Source organism: Peromyscus californicus, unplaced genomic scaffold (genome assembly GCF_007827085.1).
Source record: "Peromyscus californicus insignis strain IS unplaced genomic scaffold, ASM782708v3 Scaffold_2__1_contigs__length_46816999, whole genome shotgun sequence".
NCBI classification, from domain to species: domain Eukaryota; kingdom Metazoa; phylum Chordata; class Mammalia; order Rodentia; family Cricetidae; genus Peromyscus; species Peromyscus californicus.
Genome location: NW_026294540.1, coordinates 4,124,671 through 4,142,957, shown reverse-complemented (window position 1 = coordinate 4,142,957; position 18,287 = coordinate 4,124,671). Strand labels below are relative to the sequence as shown.

At 50.1% G+C, this 18,287-nt stretch overlaps 1 protein-coding gene across 2 annotated transcripts in view; it reads left to right on the top strand.

Moving 5' to 3' along the window:
• The window catches only part of Svop (SV2 related protein), a 65,755-nt gene that overhangs the window by 25,503 nt on the left and 21,965 nt on the right, over nucleotides 1-18,287 (top strand). The window contains exons 3-6 of one of the 2 annotated variants that reach the window (XM_052755060.1): nucleotides 1,323-1,408; nucleotides 3,228-3,326; nucleotides 6,142-6,213; nucleotides 11,953-12,077. In XM_052755060.1, the coding sequence (XP_052611020.1) occupies nucleotides 1,323-1,408; nucleotides 3,228-3,326; nucleotides 6,142-6,213; nucleotides 11,953-12,077 (382 nt within the window). The remainder of the gene's footprint in view (nucleotides 1-1,322; nucleotides 1,409-3,227; nucleotides 3,327-6,141; nucleotides 6,214-11,952; nucleotides 12,078-18,287) is intronic. The other variant, XM_052755061.1, reaches the window with a different exon arrangement.

The following is an 18,287-nucleotide window of genomic DNA, read 5'->3' as shown; positions in this document are numbered from 1 at the left end:
GGATGATGATGATGATGGTGATGGTGGTGATGGTGGAGATGATGGTGATGATGGTGGTGATGGTGATGGTGATGATGGTGGTGATGGTGATGGTGATCATGGTGGTGGTGATGATGGTGGTGGTGATAATGGTGATTATGGTGATGACTATAATGCTGCTGCTGCTAAGGGTGGTGGTGGTGATGATTCTGATGTTGGTAATGGTTGTGGTGATGACAATGGTAATGATGGTGACTATGATGTGGTGATGGTCGTGGTGATGGTGGTCATAATCATGATGCTGGCGGCTGTGGTGATAGTAGTAATGATGGTGATGGTGCCCGTGGTGGTTGTCCTAGTTAGGTTTTCTATTGCTGTGAGGAGTCACCATGACCACAGCAACTCTTGTAAAGGGAAGCATTTGTCAGGGTGTTCTGTGTTGTGTGGGTCGATTGAAGAAAAAGGTCACTCCAAGATGAAATGTTAAGGTCTCTGGCAGCAGGAAGGACCAGCCTCTGATGAACTGAACCCCCAACAGCCGTACAAAGGCACATTGATTGGTTGTTACACAAAGTGGGTTTTTTTAGGTAAAGTATTTCCTCATACCCAGGTCCCTAATCTAATCTGTGTCTCTAAAGGAGAGCATCACATGCCCTCACGGCTTGAGTTCTTTACTGTGCAACATTTGCAGTACATAATCCAAGAGCCTCAGGCGGCTTGGGACCAGTCAGAGGTGATGCCCCTTCAGAAAAACAATTCCACAAATCACAGAAAACAATCACTGTTTTTCCACAACGATTCTTCAAGGTCAAAGTACTTCTAGAAAGCAGCTATTGATTCTAGTATCTATCACAGATACAGCAACTCTGCTAAATTCCTACAACAAACATTTAATTGGGGTAGCTTACAGTTCAGAGGTTTAGTCCATCATTGTCATGGCGGGACATGGCAGCGTGCAGACAGACATGGTGCTGGAGAAGGAGCTGAGAGTTTTCCATCTTGATCCTCAGGCAACAGAAGTGAACTGTGTGCCACATCAGGTGTAGCTTGAGCATAGGAGACCTCAAAGCCCGGCCCCACACTTCCTCCAACAAGGCCACACCTCCTAATAGTGCCACTCCCTCTGGGTCTTTGAGGGACATTTTCTTTCAAACCACCACAGTAGTGGTGATGGTGATGATCATGACTGGTGGTGATGATGGTGTTGATAAGAAGGGTAATGGCTGTGATGTTAGTTCTTGAAACAGCACATGCTACAGTTAATTAGTCTGTCTGCGGACCGCCCCAGATGCCACACTAGACAAATACAAGATGTCTTGATTCCCCTTCTCCTCCCCTCCTAGACACTTTCATGGTGGAAGATGCGGTGGAAGCCATTGGGTTTGGAAGATTTCAGTGGAAGCTCTCTGTTCTCACTGGCTTGGCTTGGGTAAGTATCTGGCCACAGTACCTCATGGACACTCCAAGGATCCCCTGAAGCTCAGCTGGGTACCATGGCCACAGGAATAGCACAGTTCTCCCCACATATAACTTCTGCCTGAATGCCAACCAGCAAAGCTCACATATAGTGTTGGCCCAGGTGCATGCTGGGAGGGAGGTAGACATGGCTGGCATCACCCTCAGGAAGCATCAAGCTACAGAAGAGGATCTCTGCCCTCGGGGACTCAGGGCTACTGTGAGGTGATGGTATTGGGTCATATCTCCGCCCAGGAAAACAGAGCTCATAGGAAACATTTGCCGTCTGGGCTGGGAGTATAGTTCCAGGTGTTTGCCTAGCTGTGGGCAACGCACTGGGCTCCACCCCCAGCACTGCAGAAGTAAAATAAAGAATGCTTTCTGATTCAAGGGGTTCACAACCCCTCGCTGAGGACCCCTTATGGAGCTCCAACCCAAAGCACATCAGGTCTTTAATCCAGCTGCGATGCTTCTCTGAGCATGATGTGAGAAGTGACCAAGGCCTGTGTTTTTCAAAATGGACCATCCATTCCCTCTGCCATGTCTCTAACTAGAAACAGACCTTTCCTGGGCCCCACACTCCCATGGCCTGTGTGTGGGTCTGCTTTTAACCTTCCAATATTCTGTCTAGTCATAAAGTAGAATCAAGACATTTAGTATCTGGGGCTTCTGAATATATGCTAATGTATTCAAACACTGTGTTCATTAAAGAAGCAGACAATTCTTCACGAACACATGACCTACCGACCAAAGACAAAGGAGTAACTGCACTGGAGAAAACAGACCACACTGTCTCTCTGCCTCTGTGAAAATGTGTGCTCCGCTTTTAGACACGTGACCCTTTCTCACTTCATCTGGGGAGCACCTGTATTTCTTACCACATTTTTATAGTGTGTGTGTGTGTGTGTGTGTGTGTGTGTGTGTGTGTGTGTGTGTGTGTGTGCCGTGGTGAACATGTATGTGGTGGTCAGAGGACAGCTGGCAGGGACAGGAGTTGGCTCTTTCCTTCCACCATGTGGCTCCTGGGGATCAAACTAATGGCCTGAGGCTTGGCAGCAGGCTCCTTTACCCACTGCGCCGTCTCATTGACCCAAGAACCTGTGTTTTTAAAAACATGAGGAAATGATGCTGTATGTGGGGGTACATTACACTGGTGTAATCCCAGTGCTTGGGGGGCAGAGGCAGGAAGATCGCTGGTTTGGGCCAGTCTGGGCTGCATAATGAGACCCTGTCTCAAAAACAAACAAATAACACATAAAGGGGCCGGTGAGATGGTACACACACACACACACACACACACACACACACACACACACACACACACACGTAATTTTAAAAACTGACTGGAGAGATGACTCAGTGGTTAAGAGTGCCTGTTGCTCATCTGCAGGACCCAGGCTCAGTTTCCACAGTTCCCAGCACCCACACAGCGGCTCACAACTGCCTGTAACTCCAGTTCCGGGGGCATCTGACGCCCTCTTTTGGTCTCCAAGGGCACTGCATGCACATGGTCCAGAGACACACGTGCAGGCAATACACCCGCCCATATGAAAGAAATCAATACAAAATTTAAAAATAAAATCCGAAAGCAAGCAGACAAACACAGTGTGGGGAGACACACCAAGCACGCCAGCTGTCACCTGGGTCCCTGTGTTGCCGCTCACCGGTTCAATCCCAGACGCTTTCCCATGGGACATCTGGCCAGGTCCCAGCAGGAAGCAGAGGGGATGGCCGCTCTCTCCGAGGCCAGGGCAGGACGCACTCGGTCCTCACAGTGTCCCTTCCTCCCACAGATGGCCGACGCCATGGAGATGATGATTCTGAGCATCCTGGCCCCTCAGCTGCATTGTGAGTGGCGACTCCCCAGCTGGCAGGTGGCGCTGCTGACTTCGGTAGGCAGCCCCGGCGCTCACAGATTTCCCGGATGACCTGTGGGATGTTGTTGCCCGTCTTCCCATGCTTTCCGTCGCTGGGATGGGCACCGGGACCTAAAGCAACGTCGGGGAGAAAAGGGCTTGTTTCAGCTCACAGTGCCACATCACAGTGCACCCCTGAGGGAGTCCGGGCAGGGACTCAAGGAGGGAACCTGGAGGCAGGAGCCTACAACTGTCTTTCTCCTCGTGGCTTGCCTGGCTTACTTTTCTACAGCACCCAGGATCACCTGGTAGTGATCATCCACAGTGAGCCAGGACCTCCCACATGAATCATCCATAAAGAAAATATACCACAGGCTAGCCCACAGGCCAGTCTGGTGTGGGAATTTTCTCAGCTGAGGTTCCCTCTCCTGAAATGACGGTAGCTTGTGTCAAGCTGACCCGGAACTAGGCAGCCCACTAGCCCTTTACGGAAATGCTAACGTCAGCTCTCTTAGTCACCCCACCCCATCCCCTCTTCCTCTGTGACCTGTCCCTGCAAGTTAGCAGCCAACTCTACCCATCCAGGACTTTAGCTTCTTGGGGACCTCAGAACATCTGGAACCCACCAGCCTGTGTCATGTACACTCTAGGGGCCTCACCTCTCCTCGCTGCAGATAGGAAGTGCCATCCTTCCTCCCAGGAGGGCAATGTGAGGGCTAGAAACATGGCCCCTGATGGGTAGCAGTAAGTGGTGTGCTCTCTGGAGAGAAGCTCTGAAGATGGGTGCGGCAGACCCCTCCCTTTTTGCTCTGGGAATTCTGAGGAGGGGATAAGGACCAGGAGAGAGGGCAGCAACAACAGCTAATGCTCCCTGAGAGCCTGATGGCCAAAGGGCGGGAGCCATGTTGGATACAAGTGTGTGCCTGTCTTCGCTCCTAGCCTCATTGCTATGACTGTAACCCCGACAAGAAGCAATTTAAGGGAGCCAGGGTTGACTTGACAGGTGGTCTGAAGAGATACAGTCCATCTTGGTGGGCAAGGCATGAAGCAGGACTGAAGGGCAGCTGGTCACATGACATTCCGGGTCAGGAAACAGAGATGATTGCTGGTACCCATGTCTCTCTCCCTCTGACTCAGTCTGGCTCATGGGATGGTGCCATCTGTATTTAGGAAGGGCTTTCCCACCTTAATCAGCCCGGTCTAGAAACCCCTTCACAGGCATGCCCACAGGCTCAGCTCCTCGGTGACTCTAGACCCTGTCAGGTTGGCAGTCAACGCCAATGACCACAGCACAGTCTCCCTCATGCCTCTTAACCCTCCTATCTCTTTCTGCTGGAGTGGTTTCTCCTGGTGGGAGACGAGGCGCAGATAGATTAAGCTGCTCACTCCAGGTCACGCAGCCCAGCTGTGGCCAAGTGCGGTGGCTCATTAGTGACGGATCCCAGGACACTGTGAGTTTGATCATGACTGTGGGTTTTATCTGATTGTTTGGGGGGGGTGCTATCCCAGGCAAAACACGGCTGATTGGAGCAGTGAGGTCACAGCCCAGTGGGAGTCAGGTACAGCTCACTCGCCTATATTTTTGTGGTTGAGGCGCAGCCTTGAGTAAAAAAACGGTGGGGGCAGCATGGGGGGGGGGTTGTTGATTAAATGAGAGCGATTCCTCCCTCCACCCCCCCCCCCCCCCCCCCCCCCCGCCACCCCCGCACTCTCTCTGGAGAGTAACAGGCCTGTCTTTTCTTGCTAGTCTCTTTCATGAGGTTTGGGCTCATAACTGAGACTCAGAAGACCCTGACAGACCCTGACGGGCCAGGCCCGGTGCAGAGGGTTTTGTATATGTTGTTTCTCTAACCCTCTCTGTCCTGTGGAAATGGCTCTAAGGCTCTGAGATTCCTTAGAAATTCATTTTTGTGGAGAAGGAAACCAGGGATGAGAGAAGTAAGAAGTAAGAAGCCTTGTATAGAAAAAAAGGAGGAAGAGAAGGGGGCGGGGGAAGGAGAAGAAGAGGATGAGGGAGAGGGAGAGAGAGAAAGAAGAGAAGGGGAGGGAGAGGAGCAGGAAGAGGAGGAGGGGAGGAGGGAGAAGACGGAAGAGGGGGAGGGAAAGGTGGGGGAAGAGGGGGAGAGAGAGGAGGGAGAGGAGGGGGAACGGGAGGAGGGGGAGGACTATGACAGAGCAGCCATGCACAGTGCTGCCCACCTGAAAACTGTGACCAGAGGATTGCAAGTTCAAGACCAGCTAGGGCTATATAGGCAGACCCTGTAACAACAACAAAAATCCAGACATTTTGGCACACTTTATTCCCAGCACTCAGGAGGCAGAGGCAGCAGGATCTCTGGGAGTTCAGGGCCAGCCTGGTCTACATAGTGAGACATGTACTTACATACTTAACGGCTGTGGGAGCCCACAGGTGGCTTTCCTTTACTGAGCCTCAGCGTCCTCATCTAAGAAATGGGGGTAACAATGGCACACCCCCTCCCCCCAAGGTGATTGTTGGGGAACCTGCCTAAAGGTAGGTGCGGTGATACCCACCTGTAACCCTGGCTCTCAGGAGGCTGAGGTAGGAGAATTGAGAATTTGAAGCCAGCCTGAACTACAGACAGACAGACCCTTGTCTCAAAAAGAAAAAAGAACCATGTCTCAGTGACAGGTTTACCCGCTCTGTGTGTGTGTGTGTGTGTGTGTGGTGTGTGTATGTGCGTGTGTGTGTGTGTGTGTGTGTGTGTGTGTGTGTGTGTGTGTGGTGTGTGTGTGTGTGGTGTGTGTGTGTGTGTGGTGTGTGTGCATGTGTGGTGTATTGCTGTTCTCTGTCACTCCCTGCTGCTAACAGAAACCGTCTGTCTGCCCACAGGTGGTGTTCATCGGCATGATGTCCAGTTCCACGCTCTGGGGAAACATCTCGGATCAGTACGGCAGGAAAACAGTAAGTCTCCTCTTCTAAAAGCTCACGCTCCGCAGTCCAGACAGCGGGGGAGGGGTGGGGGGTGGCGGTGGGGGTGGGGGGTGGCACAGCACAGTCTGATGCTTTAGCAGGGGCAGGATGTGTTTGTGCCCTCTCCTGAGCTGAAGAAGGAGCATCTGAGAGGCCAGGGGATGTTCTTGATGCCAACCTGTGTCCCTTACATGAGGCCAGGGCAGACAACGGATGGTAGGTGACATCAGCTTTATTATCCTAGAGGAACAGGCCCCATCTCAGTCTACCAAGTCAGGAGCCTTCCCTGGCTTGCCTTCCATATCCACTGCCCTGATGGGATCACTGCCAGGTTTAAATGTTTGAGGTGGGCATGCGGTGAACAACTGTAATCCCAGCATTCAGAAGGCCCCGGCAAGAGGATTTCGATGAATCTGAGGTCACTCTGGGCTACATAGAGAGAGCCTGTCTCAAGTGAAACAAAATGCCATTTGTGCTGGACTTAGGTCAAGGTCTGTGTTAATGATGTGAAAAGGCATTACACACAGGAGGGAAGGGAAAGGCAGCTGGAGTCCCACTGGGTACCTCCAAGGCTTTGGATGAGCGCTTCCCTCTTTTTTCTTTCTTTCTTTTCTTTCTTTTCTTTCTTTCTTTCTTTTCTTTCTTTCTTTCTTTTCTTTCTTTCTTTCTTTCTTTCTTTCTTTCTTTCTTTCTTTCTTTCTTTCTTTCTTTCTTCCTTCCTTCCTTCCTTCCTTCCTCCCTCTCTCCCTCTCTCCCCTCTCTCTCTCTCTCTCTCTCTCTCTCTCTCTCTCTCTCTCTCTCTCTCCCTCTCTCTCTCTCTCTCTCTCTCTCTCTCTCTCTCTTCCTCTCTCTCTCTCTCTTTCTGTATACAGTGTTCTGTTTGCATGTATCCCTGCACGCCAGAAGAGGGCACCAGATCTCATTACAGATGGTTGTGAGCCACCATGTGGTTGCTGGGAATTGAACTCAGGACCTCTGGAAGAGCAGTCAGTGCCCTTAACTTCTGAGCCATCTCTCCAGCCCCACGAATGGGTTTTCAATAGTGATGTTTACTAAATCTTGTAAATTATAACCCCATTTTTGCATCTTCTAGAATACTACTTCTCAATACAGGAGAGGGGAACATTTGACAATGTGTGGGACAGACTGGGTTGTCACAACGAAGGGAAGAAGTGATAATGGCATCTCATAGGTAAAAGCTGGGAATCCCATCCAGTCCCCCACAGTGCACAGGGCACCCTGCACTACAACATGTGATTGGCATTGAGGGAGCGGATCCAGAGAGAGTGTGCCAGGCTTCCCAACATTGCTGTCACCTGCGGAGTTAATTTCATGCCCCCCTTTTCCATCACCTGAGATCACTAAGGCTTTATCCAAGACCCACGCGGTTGGTTCATTTTGGCAAACAAAGAGGGAACATCTCTCTGTGCAAAGCATGGGCCTGAACCGAGCTGCTTGGGGTCAGGTCCCAGCTGCTCCCCATACAGAGTCCTTGAGCCTTGTGTTCTCATGCAGATGTGGGATGGCTCAGACACGCCACGGAGTGATTTCAAAGAGTGAGGGACCTTGCACACGAGGTCTTGGCACAGAGAAATCATCTCATAAATGTCTACTACTATTCTTGCTGCATGCCAACCTTGTCCCCATTCATTGCGGCCAGCCTTCACACATTGGTGTCTGCCTCCAGAATCCACGTCCTTCACCCTGACCTTGGCTGCTGGCAGACCTGAGTTCTCCCCAAAGAGATCAGCCCCAAATAAACGAGGCTGCGTGGAGGGCTGCCCATTACGTGCTCTGCTGGCTCTGCTCCCAGGCTAGCTAAGTTTCACACCCAACAGGCAGCTGACTTGACCAGAGAGAAAGGAGACGCGTCTCTCAATGGCGTTTCCTCCCACGATGGAGTTTCTGTGCAAACTCAGGAAGCAAGGAGCAGGCTGTAATTAGGAAGCCTCCCCAGGCTCCTCCAGGGGCCTGGGCACACCAGGCAACCTACCAGCCGCATCAAACACAGAGGGGCTGTGTCTTAGTCTTGGTCCAGGAGGCAGATTTCCATGTCCACATGGGTATCTGTTGTTATGCCCAGATTGCGGGGACCCCCAAAAGGCCACCAAAGAGACCAAATCTCACATGTAAAAGCAAAGAGCCTTGATTTCAAGCTCAGAGTTTGGGCTCTGTCCGATGCAGTGGTCAGAGCAGAGAGCCCCGAGCCCAGCAGAGCGGGGTGGGGTTTTTATCATAGCAGAGGTTGGGGTGAAGGGATTTCCAGGGTTCAGGACCCTGATGGGCTGACATTTGTCTAGGGGTATAGGGGATGTTTGGATGTCAGGTATTTTCCCTTAGATGCAGGCCCTCCCTGGGTGGGGTCAGCTCACGGCTTCTCCTGGATCCAGGTGTTGCCTGCCTGTGACAGTAAGCCTGTCACAGAAGCTGTGTCTAAGCTGGTCAAGGCAGTTGTGTGGTCAAACTGTTTGGGACTACCTCCCCCACATCTGCATTAGGGTTCCGTGAGACACTTTGGTTCCTATGGAAGTCCCTAATGCCATGGAAAGGTGAGGGCAAGGGATGCTTATGTCCCCATCCTATCCTCCCACCCCATCCCCCCGCCCCGTCCCATCCCACATCCCATCTCTTCACCCCATCCCCCCACCCCCTGGAGCAAGGCAAATTGTATCACCTCTCTGAGCCTGAGTTTCCCGGCATGCAAAGGAAACACAAAGGGGGGGTTGTCCAGAAAATGTATTATAGGGCTGGGGTGCAGCTCAATGAATCGAGTGCTTGCCCAATACACACAAGGCCATGTTCCATGTCAGCACCAAATGAACCTGGGTCTGGGTGGCACAGGCCTGTAACCCCAGCCCTTGGGAGGGAGCAGGAGAATCAGCAAGCAGTTCAAGGTCACCCCTGCTACACAGTGAGTCCAAGGCTAACTTGGACTAAATCAGACTATCTCAAAATACAAAATGAAGTCTGTGGCATATGCATGGGTGTTTGCCAAGGCGTGTTAGATCATTCTAGTTGTAATTACCACAGGTCAGAGCTGTGGGTGGTGTAATCAGGTCACCCAGTCAGAACCATCCAAGAATGCATCCCAGGCTTTCTGGGCTATAGGTTGCAAACTGGTAACCCGGAGAAGGGCATGTGCTGGTGCAGTCCAGATTTTAGTGCTGGGCCTTGATCCCAGGGCCCGAAGCATGCTAATTGTGCATGCTAACCCTGAGCTAAACCCTACCCTATATTTTATTTATCCTCACAGGGTTCTATGGGGTTTTCAATTAGTTGCCTCTATTTAAAAAAAAAAAAAAAGATACATTTTGCATTAAAAAATGTGGCTTATGGCTTCTTCGGAAACCTGGGTTACCTAGTGACTGGGACTCATGATCTGTCACGGTGACTTTTGGCCAAAGCTGAGTAGGAACCCATGAAGCGAGGCGAGCCCTCTCACTGACACAGTCCTCACCTGTCCCTACTGTATCACACCTACCTGAGGAGTTCACTGTCTGTTGGACGTTAAAGAGAGGTACCGAAGGCCCCGGGGGGAAGGGAGTGGCTCCTTCACAGCTCAAGTCTCAGGTGTTAGGAGCTCTGGCTGAGGGTTTGGCCCCGCCAAGTGCTGATTTGGGCAAATCACTCTTCCATGCTGTCGAGATCATTCATAAAACAGAGACGAGAAAAATCTTCTTTCTGCAGGTGTGCTACAGTGAACCCACATAATAGTACAAGAGCAGGTTTTCAAATGCAGACAAGAGTCCTGTGACGCCAGAGACTCCTCAACTGTCAGGTCCCTTCCTGCAATTCAGTACAGCAGAAAACTCAGTACACACATGCCATGTGATGGGTGGATGGATGGATGGGTGGATGGATGGATGATGGATGGGTGGATGAGTGGGTGGGTGGGTGGATGGATGGATGGATGACGGATGGATGGATGGATGGATGGATGGATGGATGGGTGGATGGGTGGATGGAAGGTATATTCCAGTAGTTCTACGGCTAAGTACACAAATGGGTGCTCAATATATGCATATTGAAGAAAAAGATGCATAATGTGTGTGTGTGTGTGTGTGTGTGTGTGTGTGTGTGTGTGTGTGTGTGTGTTGTTATGCTAGGCACATAGTAAGTGTTCAACATACATATACATTGAATAATTAGCCAATGAATGATATCTGTCAGTATCTGTCATTCCTTAAATAATATTTATCCTGAATTTGTTTCTCCATCTCTAAGGGTAATTAAAATGAACACTTTCTAAACTTGGTACCATGCCTGTCCTGATGTCTCTGGCTGATTCTCAACCCCAATGAATGTCATGTCCCCTTTACTTAAAGCTCATAAACAATATGAGTCACACTGTTAGCTGGTTATCCTCTGCTATAACAAGTACCTGAGACAAATCAGTTTATAAAGATAAAAGGTTTGTTTGGCTCACAGTCTGTGGAAGTTCTGTTTTCAGTCTGTGGAAGGTTCACGATTAGCTTTGGTCCAAGTGCATTCCGTCTATGTCCCCTCATCCTGTGAGGTAAAGAAGAGTGAATGTGCCGGGTGGCGGTGGCACACGACTTTAATCTCAGCACTCGGAGGCAGAGCCAGGCGGATCTCTGTAAGTTCGAGGCCAGCCTGGTCTACAGAGCGAGATAGATCCAGGACAGGCACCAAAACTACACAGAAAAACCTTGTCTCAAAAAACCAAAAAAAAGAGAAACCCTGTCTCAAAAAACCAAAAAAAAAAAAAAAAAGCCGGGCAGTGGTGGCGCACGCCTTTAATCCCAGCACTCGGGAGGCAGAGGCAGGTGGATCTCTGTGAGTTCGAGGCCAGCCTGGTCTCCAAAGCGAGTACCAGGAAAGGCGCAAAGCTACACAGAGAAACCCTGTCTTGAAAAAAACAAAAAAAAAAAAACAAAAGAAAACCAAAAAAAAAAAAAAAGAAGAAGAAGAAGAGCCAACAAAGCATTTTTCTACTGTGTGATGATCAGGATATTGGGGATGACGTGAGACATGGAGCCATCTGTGTGCCTCATGCCTGACCCTCTGGACCCTGACTGGCACTAAATGGTGATCAGTGGACACCCAGGATGGCCCGGTCTGCTTGACAGCACACAGAGCACACCCAGCATCCCCCTGCCTGTGCGAGTTGCTTGTAAAGTGAGACCATTGATAGAATCTTGAGATTTTATTGATTTTTATTTTATATGTATGGGTGTGGCTTTGTGCCACGTGCCTGCTGTGCCCAGGGAAGCCAGAAGAGGGTATCGGATCACCTAGAACTGTAGTTAGTTAAGCCACCATGTGAGTGCTGAGAGTTGAACTCAGGTCCCCTAGAAGAGCAGACAGCACTCTTAACTATGGAGCCATCCCTCCAGCTCCCCATTGGTAACTTTTTAATTAAAAAAAAAAAAAAAGCAATGCCAGGGATGAAGCCCAGAGCAGGTGCTATAGCTGGGCTGCATCCATCCTTGATTGGTAGCTTTTTGTTTTGTTTTGCTTGGTTTTTTTTTTTTTTTTTTTTTTTGAGACAGGGTTTCTCTGTGTAGTTTTGGTGCCTATCCTGGATCTCACTCTGTAGACCAGGCTGGCCTCAAACTCACAGAGATCTGCCTGGCTCTGCCTCCCAAGTGCTGGGATTAAAGGTGTGTGCCACCATCACCTGGCTGATTGGTAGCTTTATATGTTCATAGACACATGCCACCTGGATGTGCCCAAGACTCTTGTGACTTCCTGTCTCCTTCTCCATAGGGGCTGAAGATCAGCGTGCTCTGGACCCTGTACTACGGCGTCCTCAGTGCTTTTGCGCCTGTGTATAGTTGGATCCTGGTACTTCGAGGCCTGGTGGGCTTTGGGATCGGAGGGGTGCCCCAGTCGTAAGTAAATACCCAGCTCTGGCCTAACAACCACCTTCTGTATGCACAGGTTCAGCCACCTGGGATTTAAAAATACTCAGGGAAGAAGTGATCAGGCCGAGCCTCCTTCCTTGTTACTAGTCACTAAAGAATGTACGACGGTTGGCCATTGGGTAGCATTTGTACTCTGGTCTGTGCTGGCAGCAGCCACAGCTTACAAGGGTGTGAATATGTCTATCGAATATTACGTCACTTCATAGGATGGAGCTGAACAGCCCCAGGTTTAGGTTCTGGTGCCTTGGAGATAAGGGGGATGGCTGGGCTGTGTGCCTTCATTGCCTTGGACTTCATGGGGATGGCTGTGCAGGGCTTCTAGAACCTGGAGTCACCGTAGGACAGGCGGTATTAACATCAGTATCCTCCACACCTGGTACCTAGGCCCATGATCCAATCATCCTCTTATGCAGCCCTGCTGGGTAAAGCAAGCTCGGATTTCACTAGGAAACCTCTGTGCACCCAAACAATAGTGCTTGTGCATATGCTTCACCGGGGAATACTGAGAGACATCCACGGCACCACCTGGGTGACCCAATCACATTATGATGTCCCCACAGGCTCCCGACTGTTGGGGTCAGTTCTCTCGCTGGCAAACAGCGGCTCCTGTGTTTGCTTCTTCCTCTCTTAAAATGTGGAGCCCAATGTTACCAGGAGGAAACTGTTGCTTACCGTCCTGTGGGACTTCAGATGTGGTGACACACGCCTTGATGCCAGCACTTAGGAGGCAGAGGCAGACAGATCTCTATGAGTTTGAGCCCAGCCTGGTCTGTATAATAAGTTCTAGGCTTGCCAGGGCTAAAGAATGAGTTCCTGTCTCAAATCAATCAATCAAACAAACAAACAAACAAACAACAACAACAACAATAAAACCCCAATAAGAACAACAAAACCTGTCTTATGGGCTTCTTGAACTGTCTTGGTACGAAAGCTTTCTCTCTATAAGAGCCAAGACTCTAGAAGATGCTGAGGTCAAGGCCACACAAATTTACCCTATAGACTCTATGACAGCAACAAAGACCACTCCTACGTTAACCCTTTGACTTCCAGAACCAACTATTCTTTCCAATGGGAACTCAGCCATCTAATGACTGCTGGTTTTAAAAGCATGCTGCATGCTTCATTTTTGTTTGTTTGTTTTTGAAACAGGGTTTCTCTGTGTAGCCCTGGCTATCCTGGAACTCACTCTGTAGATCAGGCTGGCCTCGAGCTCACAGAGATCCACCTGCTTCTGCCTCCCGAGTGCTGGGGTTAAAGGTGTGTGCCACTACCACCCAGCGCATGCTTCATTCTTAAAGAGTGCCATGTCCAAGCTGGTGCCTAGCCATTGCTCAGGCCACCAGTGCCAGGTTGGCACAGCATGTGGTACATATGTCCCATGGACTCTACAGTCCTAAACTGCCTGCTAGGCCACCTTTGGGACAATCCGGAGACATGATCTCTAGAAAGGGCAGGTTCATCCTGAATCAGTGTGGTTGGATCCTGGGCTCTGAAACCCAGAAGACCTGTCAGGTCACTGATGTTTTTCTATATGTCATTTTATCAGCACCCACCCACTTGATGGGTCCCTGAGAGCATTATAATACCACGTATGAAGTGCCCAGGATGATGCCTGGGGGAGTTCTCCCTTCCTACCAAATATTCTCCTGGTCTACCACATAGATTCTGTCAAATTCTGGGTCACTTCATATGAAGGACTCAATCACCCTGAGGTTTGCCTGCCTGGTATGCCCTTGGTTTGATCCCCAGCACCATAAACTGAGTGTGGCCCCTCATTCCTGTGATTGGAGAACTGAGGAGTTGGAGGCAGGAGGATAGTAAGCTCAAAATCATCCTCGGTTAAGTAATCATTCCAAGGCCAGCTTGGGAGACTTACACCATGCTTCAAAACAAAGCAACACTTTCCTAAGAAGTCAGAGCCTGGCAAGCACCCAGCTTCCCAAGGCATGGATAAGAAAGTCACAGGGTGTGGGGGTGGATCATAGACGGACTGTAGTGTGAAGGGCAGACTGACCACGTGGCTCTCACACCCTTTAGCCTCCTGCCTCATGGCAGGTCAATGCCGTCTGTCCACTCTTTCCCCTGGTCTTCTGTATGGCTTCATCCAGGGCTCTGTAGAGCTGGCATCCGGCATGCTTTCCTGGAGTGGAAAAGCCTGACTTCACACTATTTAGGAATTAAAACCCATTGGAGCTCTAAGCAGAGGCCATTAACAGAGACACAGCCATAAATCTGGGCTGGCAGCAGCTGGTAACCAGATTGTGGCCCAGTTCCAGTGGCACATGAGCCACTGGCCACACAGCAGCGCCCCCTGGTGGCTGGAGGAACTGTCCTGCCTCAGGTCAAATGCCTTCTCCAGGGATGCTCAGGGAGGCTAGAGCAGGGTTCCAGGTGTCGGGAAGAGATGTGCCGCACCCTGAACTTCTGCTCACAGATTCCCTGGAAATGACATAAAGGTAACAGGAACCTTTAGTGGAGCTCATAAGCAAGGAAAGGATGCTGTCCAACAACCAGAAATTTTGAGAAACTTCTGGAAGCCTGTGAGTAAATGGAATTACAAGGCAGGGTAATTAGAACAAAGAGAGATTACACCCCAAACCAGCCACAGAGGACCACACGATGAAAAGGATTCCCAGAGTCCCCAGGACAGAGAAGGGAGAGAGGACACCAGGTGCTGGGAGACAAAACTTTTCCTGGGGACACAACACACGTGTCGACACACCCCACAGAGGGATCCCACTACGGACCAAAATACAGGCGCCACCCAAGTCCTACTTGGTGAACCAGTGAGTTTTATTGGGGTCACTTATAGGAGCAGAAATGACTCAAAGTCAGCTGTATCACCAAGGCCCGCTCCAGCATGGGCGACAGCTCACAAAGTCTAGGACCCTGGAGCACACTGCACAGCCTGCAGGCAGCTCAGCAGGTTGGAGCATGTCCCTTCCTGGTGCCTCAATTGGTCTAAACCTCTTCCTTTGCAGCTCAGCTAGGCTTTACTCCTCTGGGAGGGTCTCTGGGCTTTGATTGCTTACTGTGGCAGGGAGGGGCTTAGTGAGTCTGGTCAGTTTCAGGGACTTCCTGAAGCTACTTTGTTTACCTTCCTGCTTAAGGAGCTTCCCTGAAGGATGGAATGTCTCAATCTCTGAGGAAACAGTTACACAACACTCCACCTCTTCCTCCAGCTCTTATAATCTGCCTCCTCTTCCTAAATGATCCCTGAGCCTTGGAGGGGGTGACTATAGATGTCCACCTATGGCTAAGACATCACCCATCATGCCACAGTAACAGTCACTTGTTCCCAGGTGCTTCACCGGTGGTTAAGTTGAGGCTGATAACAACTGTGATCTATGGATGTCAACACACACGTTTAGAAGGCAGTTTGGCTGGGACATCACATCCATCTAGAAAAACCATAGAAGTTGCTTCCCCATTAGGTCCGATGACCTCCCCTCCCCCAGGCCATGGGTTTTTGTCCCGGATGACAGCACCAGATGTGAACTCTCTCTTGTGGAGCGGGCCTTAAATGCAGTTGGAAGGCTGCTGGTTTTACCCACCATAGTTGAGCCGCTACTGCACAGGCAGGCACATCCTGCCTGGAATGGTGGTGTTTTAGTACGCAGGATCCACAGCCAAGTGGGAATGTTGGCGACACTTCTCCACCATCAGCCTGCATGGCCCTTTCTGTCACTTTTGAAAGCCAGCCGGCGGTTGGGAGTTTCCAGTTCAATCCTAGCTTGATTTCTCCATGTTCTACAGTCAAAGCAATAGGGTCTCACTGTCTGGTTCTGGGATACAACCACCACCACCAGCAGCAGTAGCCTTCATGCCTAGCGGCTCACAGGGAGGTAGCACACCCCAGCCATTGAGGTTGTCACTCAATAACCTTATGGCATTTTGGAGTGTCCTTTTCCATCCAGATGGGTACCTTTTGGACTTAAACTTGGTAGTTATTGTTTTAACAACCTATATTTTCTCTCAATTAGCCCAGCTCCAGTAGGGTTGTAGGGTGGGTAGAAGTACCCGGTTGTCTCTCCAATGGCTTTCCAAATCTGCAAAAACACTCAGAAGTCAGCATTCTGTCACCTCTATAACAACCTTTTCCAGAGGGCAGGCAGGGCAAGGCAGCATCCCAAACTGCCATCCCATAACAAAGATAACCCCGGTGAAGCATCCTGAAAGTCTGTGGTCATCCGTTCTCAGGAAGAGTCAGGTGATCCCAGAAGTTCACAGCTAAGAAGATAGCAAGGTCAAACATCAGCGAGGTCTAGGAGAGCACAGGAAGGGTCCATCCATTTGTATCAGTTGCCTCCTCCGCAGAGGGAGGCTGGGCACACAGAGGTGCTAAGTTGATTAGCTCACCGTAACCCTCAGTCATTCGCTCTGAGTCGTTATATTTCCACATCCTGGAGTTCTTCCACGGAGCCTCCCTACCTGTCTCTATGCCTGATGAATTCAGTGGGCCTGACTTAATTTGCTCAGACCTATCCAGGACCAAGAGGGAGCGAGGCCATGCTTTCTGGGGTGCACCTGCTGGCTCCCTAAGACAGAGCTGCCCTGGATTGGCACTTGGATGTGGCATTAGCTGTTGTCTCTCTGGTCAGCATACCCGGCTGTTAGGGGAGTTCCTGGCTGGGTAGGCCATCTCCACCCCTTGTGTTAGTCTAATCTAATAATCACCCACCCTGGGTCAGGCCTGGTGGGCTTCACCTGGACTGTTCTGTCAGGAATATCTTCCAAGAACTGCTCCACGGGCTTCAACGCCTTCCCGTGACTCTTTAGCATGCGGTTTGACTTTCTGTCGATTTTCTCCTTAGGAACTCCAGCTCAACACCAACCTTGCCACAGTTGTCTTCAAGTAACCCAGACAGACCCCCTTCTCTGTTTTACCATTTTTTAAAGAAAATCCCTCTTAGGGTTATTTTCTCACCTATGGGCACTCCTTTCATCATGGTCTAAGTCACTGAGATCTGCCAAAGCCTTTCCTACTTTATAAAGATCTTGTCCCACCAAAGGGCTCAGCAAAGCCAGCAAAGCTCCATACACATATGCCAGAAAAAGGGGGGTCTGGGGTAATTTATGTGCCCTAAGTCCCACAGCTAGTTAATGGCTGACCTGAGACTTACTACAACTTACTCATTTCTGCAACTAAAGAGCTGTTTTGTCTGTGAAGAATACAGGAAAAACCTCAAGCAAAATTACAGAAGAATTACCAAGCCACCTGAGAGGGCTTGGGCTCCTTAGCACTTCAGATGGAGTCATTTACATAAACCTAATTATGTCTTAATTAGACAGAGCTCTTATCTAGTTATAAAGATAGCTCCCTTAAGTGCTTTGTTGGGAAACATTTAGGTGACAATATTTTCAGGTAGTTAGGTAATATTAAAAGTTTCTATTCATGCTAGGTGGTGGTGGGGCACGCCTTTAATCCCAGCACTCAGGAGGCAGAGCCAGGCTGATCTCTGTGAGTTCGAGGCCAGCCTGGTCTACAGAGCAAATTCTAGGACAGGCTCCAAAACTACACAGAGAAACCCTGTCTCAAAAAAAAAGTTTCCATTCATTTACAGTAACTTTGCCCATCCAGAGCTCCTCAGAAAATCAGAAGAACAACATCTTGGGATATAGTTTTAAAATAAGTCAACAGCCAGAATGTAATGGTAACAGCTGGTTTGCTGTTGCGAGAACACAATGCCACAGGTGGCGTAGGTTATAAAGAAAGGAGGTTTATCTCAGCTCATCGTCCAGGCTCAAGGCTAGGGGCCACATCTGGAGGTGGCCGGTCACCTTGCTGGCAGCCACTGAGCTGGCTCAGACATAACCTGGCCAGAGACAGGAGACACACACATGTCCCCAGGTCCCCTAACCAAACCTCCAAGATTCAAGGTGAACATGGTAACTCTCTCCTGTAATCTGAGTTTGGGGGAGGGAGAGCCAAGGAGGATCACTACAGGTCTGAGGCCAGTCTGGGCTACATAGTGAATTCCAGGTTAGCAAGAACTAACATACCCCACATAAAAGTCCAGGATTCAGGGCCGGGCGGTGGTGGCGCACGCCTTTAATCCCAGCACTCGGGAGGCAGAGGCAGGCGGATCTCTGTGAGTTCGAGGCCAGCCTGGTCTCCAAAGCGAGTTCCAGGAAAGGCGCAAAGCTACACAGAGAAACCCTGTCTCGGAAAAAAAA